Here is a 14,552-nt window from a genome sequence, read left to right as displayed (position 1 = left end):
AATGGGTAGGAGAGGGGAAAGAGGAGAAGCTAAAAAAAGAAACAAGACTGTGGGGCATCGATTATATTTCCCAGACCAGTTGTGTGTTGAGTTGAGTTGACTGAGTCATTCGAGTAAAGTCCTCGAGTGTTGTTCGTAATCGCAATACTATATATGGTATATGACGGTTAAAATATGCTGCTCGTGACACGATCCAACGATTCAAATATCAAGGAATTTTTATAGACTTCTTTAATGTAGAAAGAGTGGGGGGAAATTGATGGATATTCTAGCATTTAGTGGTATCTCGTTATAAAACTGATTTCGTAGAAATCATCCATTACTCCGTATGGAAAAGTTTTTCATTCTTTTCTTTTTATGATTAGATTACTGTTCAGTTATTTGTTGTTTTTAATATTACATATCAAAGTAAGACGTATATAGACGTTATTACAATTAAGCCCAAGTTTTCTTCAACATATTGGACACGTCATTTGTAATATTAGGTCTATTTAATTAATTTAATTACTTTTGAACTATTTTCCAACATGGTGACAATTTGTATATTCCATTTTAATAAATGGAGACCTTACCCCTAGTGACGAAAAATTGAACTAATGTTTGTTTCAACGGATAGAATTTTCCGATAGACCTAATATTATACCCCAAATACATTTTTATTAATTATATTAAACAAACAGGACACAAACAATATCAGCCAATATGTTTTTAGAACACAGTGTGTTATTAATAAATGAAAAATATGATAAAAGAGATCAAAAGAAGAAGTACATGACAAAAAGTATAATATCGATGAAAAGTTTCGATTAATCGGTCATCGAACGAACGTTTGAGTTGAAGGATGACGAGAATGAGAAATAGAAGAAGTGGGGAAGGGAAAGGGGGTTTGTTCGCGTTATTGGAAAACGAGATAAAAGTTTTTTTTTTTTTTTTATTTGCCGATAGGGAAGCAAGCTTTTATCGCGAGTAATAAGAGCGATAGACTCAGCCGTTATCGTACTGATTTATAACCGGATCCCCAAGCCTTTATGCCCAAGCGTGTGTTGCACACACATCTATATATGTATATATATATATATATGAACTCGACCATGTGACACAGATCGTAAACGATATCGTAGAAACGCGATACATCGTCTCAACTTCTCGCAATTCCCTTTGTTTCCTAGCGAATAAACAACTTTGTAATCGACGATCATCGATCGTTTTTGATTCCAACCATCTCTTCACCCCGCTTACTACCTATCTTCAACCCCCTTTCAACTTGGTTCATCATATATATGTATACTAAGATGTTCAGGTTATGTTTTGTTGTGGTTTTGTTATAAAATGTTCATTTAATGTAATTCTTAATTATTTAGTAAACTATAATAACACACAAAATAGTAATACTTGAAAAAATGTGAAAAGTAAGGTTATGTCGTATGTAAATCTGAAAAAAAATCCTACAACGTGAATATATCCAAATAATTGAATTGTAATACAGCGCCATTTACTGCAAATTTACAGTACTTAAAAAGACCCTACATAATTTTTAAATAATAAATGTTTATTTAATATATTTCTAAACAATATAGTAAATTATAACAACGCACATACAAAATAATACAACAGTTAGAATGGAGTATATAAATTAATACTACAGAAAAAAATATAAAAAGTAAGGTTAGTTATGTCATATGCATTTTTGAACAAAAAAATCCTACGACGTGAATATATTCAAATAATTGAATTGCAATACAGAACCATCTATCGAAAATTTGCAGAATTTAGAAACCTGGATAACCACTAAATAATAAAACTTTATTTGTATCCTTCATTTAATTGCAATTAGATTTTGATTCATATAAAATTTGTTTATCGATTTGTATTAAAAAAAAAAAAAAATAAGAGGAAGTGTGAGATGGTTAGATAAATAGATAGATAGATAGATAAATGAGTTGATTAATAGATAAACAAACGATCAATAAAACGTATTTATATCAACGTAGATTTATTTGAAGTATTTTCGATAATTTTGATAAAACAAAATTTTCCTCGACAATTTGTTTACGAGAAAAATGAAAAAAAAGAATATATTGTTTTGAAGATTTATCATCAATAATGATATTTTTTTAGATTTATCTAGTATTATACGAGATAAAAATGATTTTGTTTGGGAGATATAACAAAATTGACGTCATGTGACTGATGATTAATTTAATTAGAAAATTATCACATCGATTCTGTCGGATTATTTTCAACTGATACGAGACAAATCTGATATTACAATGTATAATTAATTAATTAAATAAATAAATAAGAGGATAAATTATTAATGGTAGGTAGTCTTAACACTTAAAGTGGACTATGGACTTGTATATGCGTTTGGTAAAAATTTAAAAATCAACCAGAGTGAAGTTTATGGACGTTAATAAGTGTTTGTTAATATTTATGTACAATAATGCAATGTTTTTATTAATCAATTAAATTATATTTAGAAAGAAAATTTTTTTTATTATTAAATATACTCGTAATATAATTATTTCTAATTATTCAGAAATAAAAACTTTAATTATTACGTATAATTTAATTATTATTAAATTTTATATTAATATATTTTATAATAATATATTATTTTTTTATATTAATATATTGTTTTTATAAAATTATATTACTATAAATTATAATTTAATAATAATTAATTTATTATTAATTTATATTATTTAATTAATTATTATTACATTAATTATATTAAATTAATATATATTATATTAAATAATTATTAATAATTAAATTATTATTAAATTATATATAATAATATATTTAATATAATATACTATATTATATTATATTAAATTATAAATAATATATATATATATATTGTATATTATATGTAATTTAATTATTTATAATTATTTTTTATATATATATAATTAAACTTTTATAATAAATTATTTCATTCCTACAAAACATTTTAGTTAAAAGTATTCACCACTCGAAGGATTAAAAAATAGGAATTGTTTTAAATGAATAATAAGAATAAAAATAAGAAAATGTAGAACACAACCAATCAACGTGTTGTGTTGTACGATATATCGTTTAATAAGAAAAGCAGGGGGATAATCATAAGACGTAAAAGAAATATTAATTATGCATACCTTTGCAACATGCTTTAACAACGTGTATAAGAATATTTTGTCGATCTTGTTTCTTGCCATCCTTGAATAGATATTTATATACATATATACACATATATATATAAACGTTCGTTTATTCGATTCACGAGTTAAAAGAATTTTCTTAACGAGGAAAAAAAAGTACATTAAGAGGAATTTAAACGATAAGAAGAAGAAGAAGAAGAAGAAAAAAAAGAAGAAGTATTGTAGATAAAATTATTACAATGATACAATATAAGTAAAGGTATCATTTTAATTGTTAATTTCATCGTAATAATTAATCAAATTTTTTGTTTTACTTTTTGTAAAATGACACCACTATTAAATGTTATTTTGTTGACTACTATTGCAAGATTGGAGTTATGCAATCAAGAAAATGGGGGGTGGTATTGAGGTGGGGTGCTAACTTTGACATTGGATGAAACAAATATCGATGAATAAATTTCATATAGTTTTTGTTTTATTTAACAAATTTTATTACCTTTGGGATTGTATGTTGTTTTGTTTTTTTATTGGTTTATTCGAAAAAAAATTCGAAGGTGTGGTGGTTGAAATTTTGTTGGCAATTTAATATACACGTATATAGTAATAATAATAATAATAATAATAATAATAATAATAATATATTATTTATACTATTATTTATTTTTTATATTATTATTTATTAAATTATATTTTTTTTATTAATATTAATATTTAATATAAATTAATAATTATTATATAAATTTATTATATTAATATTAATATTAATTAATGTATAAATATATTAATAAAATATTATATAAATTAATTTATTTTAATATATTATTAATATTATATTATAATAATATATTATTATTATTATTATTCCTAAACTTATATTAAATATGTCAACAAAATTGTACAAAATTTGAATTCTTATTCAATATAAATAATAAAATAATAAATAAAATAATAATTATAATAATAACAATACAAAAATAATTTATTAACGTATATATATAAATATACATATTTTTACACTTTATATATCTATCTATGTATATATATATATATATAAAGTGTAAAAATGATTATTGTTACGAGTAATAAAAGATAACAAATATGATAACATGTAATTACATACATGTACGAGAAACGTTGAAAACAAATGCATGGAAACTTGAGCTTGTTTTAATCTATCTGTCACCTTTTATTTTTTTTATTTTCTTTCTTTTATATCTATGACTTTTTTCTTTCTAGCTATAATATAAATTGTCTATTAATGATAACAAGAAAAAAAGAAGTAACTGCGACAGGTTTTTACAACAAGTTTTAATCGCTTAGAATGAAAGATTTTTTCTTGCTTTTTTTATTTTTTTTTTTTTACATTTTGATTAAACGATTCATTTTACTCGTTTTCATGTAAATGACACGTACTCGATGAATATTTTTCAAGAAAAAAAAAATATATATATATATGAATAAGAAAAATAGATAATACGAGATCGAATTATTATTATGTTATAAACATAAAGTTTTATAAACGATTGTAGAATAAAAAAAAAAATAAAAAAAAAAAGAGTTTTCCTCTTAATCGGCACGAATTATTGTTTTTCTTTCCGGGATAGATAAATTTTTGTTCTTGTGAATTTTATTTATTCATGGAAAAATTATTATACGATTTTTATACATAGAAACAATTTTTTTACGTTGGAAATATTATTCATAATTGTGGTGGTACTGAATTTGTAACAAAAAAAGAAAATAAAAAAATAGTTTTTATGTAATCTCAATGAAAATACGTTCGAACTTCATATTTGGTTGGAAATTAAGTAATTGCTAATTTTGTCGATAGATGGCTTTTTTAAAATATGCAATTATTTAGTTCTCAACCCAATAGAATGAAATTTTGTTGAAAATTAAAAGTTGAAATCGTGAAGTATTGAATTTGTAACAAAATAAAACAGTTTTTTTGTAATTCAATGAAAATACGTTCGAATTTCATATTTGGTTAGAAATTAAGTAATTGCGAATTTTTTTGATAGATGGCTTTTTAAAATATGCAATTATTTAGTTCTCAACCCAATAGAATGAAATTCTGTTGAAAATTAAAAGTTGAAATCGTGGAGTATTGAATTTGTAACAAAATAAAACAGTTTTTTTGTAATTCAATGAAAATACGTTCGAATTTCATAATATTTGGTTAGAAACTAAATAATTGCTAATTTTGTCGATAGATGGCTTTTTTAAAATATGCAATTATTTAGTTCTCAACCCAATAGAATGAAATTTTCTTGAAAACATCAACGATTCTTTTTGAATAATCATTTTGTTCTATTTTTTTCATTGTTTGCGGATTTTGTCGATAGATGGCTTAATGAAATCAGCAATAATTTAGTTGCCAAACCAATGGAATGAAATTTTCTTGAAAAAAATCAACGATTCTTTTTGAATAATCAGTTCTTGTTCTTTCTATTTTTATATCTAGGTTGAATTTTAAATGAGATCGTGTTGAATTTCATAAGAAATACTGAAAATACGAGGAAGATAGAAAGCAAAAAGGCAAGAGAGAAAGAGAGAGAGAGGATAAATAAAATAAAGTGGAAAAAAGTGAGAACAAAGTTGTGCTGACAAAGCTTCCTTGACTCTTGAAGCATCTTTTTCTTCTTCTTCTTCTTCTTACTCGTTCATTTTATAGGTGTATGTAATGTCGATGCACAGTCAGCATAAAAATAATTTTAAAAAAAGAAAGAAAAAGAAAAGAAAAGAAAGATCTGCTGATTTTTCTGTATTTTTTTCTTTTTTTTTTTCTGTGTCTCATCGAATTAAAAGATAATACCTGCTCGAGACTCGAATTACTCATAAAAAGTAAAATAAAACGAAAAGAAAAGCAAGTAAAATAAAACATAAAGATAATAATTCTCATAGTTTATGTTATTTTTAACAAATATATATATATATATATATATATATATTATTAACCTAATCGTCAAAAATTAATCATTCGTATTTGAGATAAAAATGAAGGACGAGTACCATTTTTAGATTACAGGCGAAATCTGCGCCACGTAGCGGTAATTAATCCAATTAATACGTTTTATTCGCCATTAGCAAATTATTTGCAAGAAATATAACGAAATTCTTAACAATTGAAACAATTTAAAGTATTTTTTTTTTTGAAAAAATTTATTTATTAGAAATAATGTTTGATGATCGTTAAGTGAAATTTTGGTTTTAGAAGATAAAAAAAAAGATACGAGAAAAATATGACACTGTAATACGAGGATATTATAACCAAGATGAATTTGTCTTCCGGTAATTGACGTTTAACTTGACCTATCCCCCTTAAAGCCAGCTTAAAGATTTACGACTGAACTTAGGCTTTTAAAAACATACACAGAGAGAGAGAGAGAGAGAGAGTCCCATCAGGCTTTTTGGAAGAGGACCATCATTATTTCAGACCTTCTAGGAAATTCTGGTGGGGTAACACCAGCTGTTAACCAGTTATCATCCAATTTCTATTTTTTTGGGGTCTCTGACATAAAATGATGTCATATTAAATTTGACAATTATTATGTTGGGTTGGCAACTAAGTCATTGCTGATATTAAAAGCTAACCTATCAACAAAATAATTTACTTGCCAATCTAATAGTTAATCAAAATAAAACAAATACTCTCGATAAATAAAAATTGTACCTCTCAAAGTTTAGCAACAATTTAGAATATTATTATAAATAAATCGAAAATTTGATTGGGGATTCTGAAGATAACACTTCATCGAAGGCCATCTTGAAAGAAGAAGCAGAAAGATGGTAGGTTACATTCGTGGTTGGGTTGTTCTTAGAAGATCGGAGGGACCAGCACATCATTTTCCTTCATTTGCATCGCCACCGTTACTACGTCATGAATTATTTATACCCTAACCTATACATATATGTCCGAGCACATACGCATACCCATACACATACATACATATCTACATTTTCAGAGTATGCTGCTGCTCGTTTACATACTACTCTTTTCTTAGTCCTTCTGTTTTTTTTTCTTTTCTTTTTCTTGGACTTTCAGTTGCTCGTTATTACACGTTCGTTGGATAAGCATTTTTAAAAATGGCGGATCAACCCTCTTACCCCCATCCCCAAGTTTTTCTTCTTCTTCCTTGTTCACTCAGCACAATTTATTTCCCAATTACAAGGATACGCCACGTGGTTTGTGTGTGTGTTCGTAAAATGGAATCTTTAAAAAGGTTTCGAAACAGGAGATGTTTTAAGAGGTTAGGAAGAAAATCAGTTCTCTTAAAAGGTATGGGAAATTTTTATCGGTTTTTTTTTTTTTTTGACATTTCTTATGATTTAGGTGTAACTTTTCAAAAAGGGATATTCTTTGAATTTTAGGAAAGCTGCAGTAGTGACCTTGGGATATTCAGAAAGTATGTGTCAGTGACCCAGTCTGTTGAGAACTAAAGTATTTAACAAGTAACCTAATTTAATTATCAGGTATACTAAATATGGTTGAACAGAGAGGCAGGTGCAATTAAAAATTTCAAACTACAGTAAATAATTAAATGACATTTCATTTTGTTAAGCAAGAAATTTGATTCAAAATTTATTTTATATGAAACAAAATGGAATTATAGATTAGAAAAAATTAAAGTAATATTAAAAATGGTCAAAGTTTGAATTTCATGGTTAAACATTGGACACTTAGGTGTTTAAAATGACGTCAGAATTTAACTGTAAATATATATTTACAGTATGTATCATGTCTCATCTAATGATTAGAGAAAGAGGAGGTTGTTTCACAGGAGATGTTGGAAAGAAATAAGAGGAGGTGTGTTGTTGGTCACGAGAGACGTGTTATACTCGTAAAAAGCAACCATGGTTTAGCAGAAAGAGAAAGAGAAAGAGAGAGAGAGAGAAGATTAGACTCGGTAATTAACTTTGAGTTAGGAATTATTGAAGATGTATATGTGTGTGTAGGTTAAAAAACCGTAGTTGGAAGTTAAAAAAAGGAAGGAAATGAAAAGATGTTATGGAATGAAAGAAGATTCGTCACGAAGTGTTCTATCATATTGGCGGTTTTCAAATAAATAAAAGGAATGAAGAAACCAGTTTTTGAAGGTTTCAACATGAGTCATAATGACAGACAGACTATGAGGATTACTTAAAGTTACTACCCCTAAGACGTGGGTCAACATAAAAGCTAAAAATAAATGATAAAAGATATTTGTAAAGAAATTGATCGTTTGTCGGGAGGATCACAATTTGAAAAATAGAAAATTTGTCTACCTGTGTTCCCTATTTTTCCATGATGTGGAATTTCTATTCCATTGTGATCTTTATCCATGAACAATAATAGTATATCAAAAAGAGATTCTTTATAGAAATAGTTAAGAATACATTTCATTTTCTTTTTCAGGAATTTTTACATTATATCTGATACATTTTTTGGGTTCATTTCATTTCAAGGGATGTGCTTTTGAAATAAATAAAAAAAAAAAGGTAGACAAAATTGTATCGATTGTGATGATGATTATTTTTATTTCCTATTTTTACTACCTGACCTGCATGTCATAGATTCTCAACTTTCCGCTAAGAAATCACTAGGGGAGGGATGAATAGTGGGGTTATTTAGAATTATTAGGATGATTTACATTTTACAATAAGGATTTTATCCTCATGACAAAATTCCTATACCTGAGAAACGTGAGGTATGAGTAACGGTTGATGTATAAGTTTTGTTTTTTATATATCTAGTTAAATAATCTGAAACTAGGGTATACCCTAGAGTATAATTGGGTTACCTGAACTAACCTAACAAAAAAAAAAGAAAAAGAAATGACTCAACCAATTGGAACGGTCTACAACAACAAAAATATTCTAAGATTGTGATCAGTTGAACTGTATTGAAATTAGGTAACAATTGTATAAATAAACCGAATGTATATCTGATTAAATAAATCATCACAATAATAATATTAATCGATATTGAAATGTACAAAAGTTATAAGACAATGTAATATAAACTTTGTGTTGTAATATAAAAGTAAAAGAAAAAAAGAAAAAAACAAAGGGGGAGTGTATCATAGTACAACGAAGCAAAGTCCGTAATCGTCGTCGTCGTCGTCATAGTTGTCGGGTGTTCTCTTATGTCCTAGCACGAAACGAAAACAGTCGAGCCCATTGTTGCGTACCCGTCGCGGCGTGGAGTGCATAATTAATGACCTTCGTGCTGCCAAGTTTTGCATTGCAAATGGCGCCTAGGAGGCGCGCGAGCGCTCACCCACTATAAACGCGCGTGCATGCGGAAAGGACGAACCCGTTGTTTAAACTGGGAAAGAAATATAGAAAGAAAAAAATGGAAGAAAGAAAGGTTTTCAGTTAGAGGGGGATATTTGTGACCGAGGGTTGACGATGAGCTCGATGCAAACGGATTCTGAGGAAAAAGGGGGAGAATCAGAATGTCGTAGAAACAGCAGCAGTTCAACGAATCATCAACAACGAGAAAGTTTTTGGATCAATATGACTCCACGTGCCATTTACACCATCAACGACCTTCTTTTTTTTTCTGTAAATTTATAGGTTATTTTAGGGTTTTTGTATAAAGTAACCATTAATTATACTCTTAGGAAATGAAAATAAATGAAACTAATTAACTATAATTGAACTCACCGAGAATATCTTTGGTTTTAAATACTTGACATTTTGTTGGATCCATCTTTTTTTAATTGCTAACATGATTGACAATTCGATTCTTAGTACAATTTTATTTATTCGAAACTCACTTGAGGTGCATTATCTTATATCAAAATCAATTTCAACTTTTGTATACGTAATAATAATAATAATGAATAAAATTAAAAAACACACACAGACACGATATTCAAACAAGACTAATTACTGGAGTGGGTGTTTTCAGATAATTGATGAGTTGATTCAAGAATAAATAATGAAAAAAAAAAAAATGATCAGCAAATGAATCGAAAGCTCACGCATCAACGGGTAATCGTATGTCGCACAATTTCGATTTGGTTATCAAGAAAAAAAAAACAAAAAGATATTTTTAAACGATAAGAACGTTATCAAAGTTATCTTAAAGTTGGGTTTAAAATAATCAAACGGTATAATATCTTTGCTGTTTAATACCGAAACATTTCAACATCACACAACCGTAAGCAAAAAGTATCTAACCTAGTAGAGAGTTGGAGATCAACTAACTGAAAACTGAGAATGACATTTTCCGTAAGAAAATATTTATGTTAAAAATTTAGAAGAGTAGGGAAAAAACATAATAGTAGTAGGAAAAGAGAAGAGATTTTCTGGTTTGGTTGGTTATAACTTGAAAGGACCTTTTTCTTTTATAACATTACAAGAGGTTTACGAACTCTAAGAGAGTCAACCATCAAACAGGGTTTCTCATCAATTAACTTCAATACTCATATAAATCTTTATCTTCCTTATCTTTCCATTAGAATTTCTATTCCTCGAATTAGAAACGCAAACCCTGCCCCCCCTCCCCTCCCCCCGAACAACTTGAAAAGTTAACATTACGTACCTAGAAATTCATTATTGAGATAAGATGAGACAAGTGTACACACTAAGTATGAATCAACGAACTTTAATAAGATTAAATCTATCGTATTTTTGTATTTATATAAAAAAAAAAAAAAAGAAAAAAAATACATTTTTCTGAGAAAATCAAATGACTTCTGTGTGTTAGGAATCATTGATCAAACATTGGTTTAATTCATTCTTAGTATTGTGAATTGAAAAGTAAGGGTAGGTTGAGAACTATTGACAATTGTATATGTATAAAGAAAAGGGAAGGGAAAGGAAGGGAAGGAAAAAGGGAGAGAAGGAAAAGAAGAAACACCCGGTGGTATGTGCACGCACAGTCAGAGGCAGGTTTTGGCCGGCTGTCAGAAACGAAACGTGCACAAAAGACAGGTGCTGGAATGCATCGATTACCTCTCTCTCCATCCCCCACTTTTCTACCTTTAGCCCTTCCTTTTAGCCCCCATTAATACTAAACCTATATATATATATATATATATTGTAGTATCTAGTATCTGAGAACCCAACCCATATCTTCTTTTCCCTTTTCCAGGTACAATGCGTCAACATAACCAAAGCGCACGTGGAAGAAAAAAAGAAACCTAACACCAATATCTGTGTGTGTATATATATATATGTGTGTGTGTTTTTCTATGGTTGAGAAAAGGAATGTGCAAAAATCTTTTCTTTTATCTTCCCACTTATTTTTTTTGTTTCTAAACATGTGATAACTCATAATAGTTGGTGTGACCTTTTTTCTTTTAACAGAATACACCCATCCCAAATTTTAAAGGATCACGCAAACATTTATTGAGCAGTTCAGAATATTAGATTAAATTTCCGGACAAAAAGAAAACAACCTAACCTAACCTAAAAATATATACAAAGTTTAATCAGACTTTTATGCAATATTCATTCAGATTAAAAACATTAAAACTGACATTCCGAATTTTTATTTGAAAAAAGAAAAAAGGAAAGAAAATGAAGTTAAATAAAATATGAGACGAGGTTAGGTTGGAAGAAAATGGGGTTGGAACTTTTATTCTGATCATAAAGCATTTAAAAAATCATGGAGGGGCTTGCTCGTTAACGAGCGTTAAGTTTAACAGATTATAACCGCATCGTCAAATATCATGAATTATATTTGCTACTACTACAACTACTCATCTACCTATTCCTCATACTATTTCTCTCTTTTGTTCATGTTGAAAGAACGAATAGGAAACGAGGAGTTTTAACGGGTCGTATGTGTGTGTGTGTGTGTGTGCCGTTTTTCCTTCGCTAATTATCCCATCCATCGTTTCTTGGTCCCTTCGTCGTGAAAGGATCTGAGTACAGTGACGTATAACGGGTTAATAACAAGCAACTCTTCAGTATTACTCTTTCTTTTTACTATTTCCTTTTTTTTTTCTCTAGGGATCCACCTACACACACATACACGTACATTCATACATGTATACAGTCGTACAAACGTATTGGAACCCCTTTTATTCAACACTACAGTTACTTTTCAATTCGTTCAAGGGATCAAGGGTAGAATAAGTGGGGGAGAAATAGGTAGAGTGGGGATAACTTGGAATTATAAAGGGATCGATTATTCGATTAATGTACAGAAGAAATAGGGTTGGGGGTAGGAGTCTTTTTCATTCACCCCTAAAATCGATTTATTTCACAAAAGATAAAGTTAAAAAGGTTGCATCAAGTTTGAAGGAGTCTAACAATTTTTTTGTGTTTTTTTTTATTAATTGCAGACTACGTAGATTATTGGAATCATTTGAATACGTTTTGATGTTTGAATCTTTCATACTTGTTTGATATTCCCTTTAATTGTGATTGACGGTATTTGATGTCATAGTCGTTTAATAAATTCATCAATAGGAATTTTTGGAAGACATATGTGAAGTTAATTGTACACGTGGATTGGTTATAGACGATGTTAGTTGAAAAATGATTAAATACATTTGAGAAGATTACTATACAATACTATTGCGTATTTCAAACGTCAGTTTAAAGTTGAAATGTTATCATTCTCGCATTTTCTTTAGGGGTTATCGAATTCTAGAGCAAAACAAAATCTTGCTTAATATACATGTATGAAATATATATATATATATATAATATGATACATGTTGGTTTTTATTTTCCTTAGATAATTTCATTTATTTGCCGTTCGTTATCAACATCTTAACTTGGTTATTTCCGAGTTATAACGATATTAGCAATTCCAATGAATTTTAATAAAAGCACTGTGCTAACTAACTGGACCATGACGCAACTTGCTGTTGTCATCAAACCCGATTCATGATAAATTCCTAACTTATATGTTATCATATTATTTCAAACATTACGATATGTTTTTAATACTTTATCCTACCAAATTGTAATAAGAAAAATCCTGACGCAACCCTGACACAATCCTTTAAATACTACCCCACTTTAAGTACTGTGTTGTTTTTTTTAAACGAATCGTTAGTTTATTCGCATAATGTTGATGGTATTGAGTAGGCATTGAGAACTCACCTTTTGCTGTGCCAACCTAAGGGATTCTTCAAAATGTTTGTGAACCGCTTGCTCGGCGGCCCTTTGTTTTTCCAACCTCTCTCGTTCCATCTTCGACTCACGCTCGCGTTTTTCTAATTCACGTACTTCCGCATCCCGACGTTCCCTGAAAAAAACACATCAAAACAAATGACAGTTTAGTATTCGATACGTTTTCATATTGATAGTTTTGTTAGTTTTCTAAATAATTACTCTTGTCCCACCCAGTATAATTCAAAAAGTTTAGTTAATTAAATACAGAAACAACAAAAAATACATGAATTCAATTGTATCAGAATATTTAAGAACAAAATTCAATTAACTTAACCACTAAACGCGATACATTTGATTTAATATTATATTTACAATAAAATAATGAACATTATAAACAAACTATAATGTTATTGTTTCAAATGTTCTAACATGTTTTTACATTCTCATTATTTTCCCAGTATTATTATAAGAAATATAGTTGAGATAATAAATGTGAAACACACTGTGATGAGTGTACGCGTTTGTTTCAATACACGTAGTCTTCACAAACGTATACACATATATACACACACACACACACACACACACACACACATATATATATATATATATATATGATGTACACAACAAGCACATATGACGATGATGATGTAAATAAAAAAAAAAGTCTATAGACTTTTTAACGGGCGCGAGAAAAGAGATAAGCATTCATTAACGTTTGCGCAATTTATTTTATATATATATATATATGTATACACTCATACATTTTTGAAAGAAATAAGACGAGTGTTGTTTATCTTATTCCCCCTTCAGTCTGCTTACTTGCGGGACTTTAAAATGCACGCGCATGGAATTCGTCCTGTGATAACAGCTAAATAACGTGAGCACATAACGTGACTACTATTCATGAATTTGTCTACTTTGTGTGTTGTAATTCGCATGCGCAAAATATAAGAAAAGAGTAGGGTGGATGGAGAGAAAGGGAAAGGATGATTTAATATAAATAAACAATATTTAGAACAATCAGATTATTTTGTCTGAAAGAGTTAAGATAAGAATTGTTTAATGTGTCATCTGTTTCTTCTAATTTCACTCTGATTATTTACTGTAATTGGATTTTTGTTTTATCGAATAATATCTTTGGATTTTATTAATTTTTATATAGTAATAATATAAAAAGTAAGGTTAGTTTTATCGAAATAATTGAATTGTAATACACTGCCATCTATTAGAAACTTACTTAGATAACTTTTAAATAATAAATGTTGATTTTTAATATATTTCTAAATTATTTAGTAAATAATACCACAATTACAATCTAATACATAAAATAATAATACAGAAAAA

General features: G+C 28.2%; 1 protein-coding gene across 15 annotated transcripts in view; it reads right to left on the bottom strand.

Annotated features, from left to right (window-relative positions):
* Kdm3 (Lysine demethylase 3) overlaps window positions 1-14,552 on the bottom strand; it is a 209,532-nt gene that overhangs the window by 14,781 nt on the left and 180,199 nt on the right. For all 15 annotated transcript variants that reach the window (XM_089173882.1, XM_089173883.1, XM_089173878.1 and 12 more), the window contains one exon: window positions 13,194-13,338. In XM_089173882.1, coding sequence (XP_089030008.1) covers window positions 13,194-13,338 — 145 coding nt within the window. The remainder of the gene's footprint in view (window positions 1-13,193; window positions 13,339-14,552) is intronic.

This window comes from Polistes dominula, unplaced genomic scaffold (assembly GCF_049000335.1).
Source record: "Polistes dominula isolate Pdom_NZ unplaced genomic scaffold, Pdom_raw_medaka contig_75, whole genome shotgun sequence".
NCBI classification, from domain to species: domain Eukaryota; kingdom Metazoa; phylum Arthropoda; class Insecta; order Hymenoptera; family Vespidae; genus Polistes; species Polistes dominula.
This window is presented reverse-complemented; position numbering and strand designations above follow the sequence as displayed.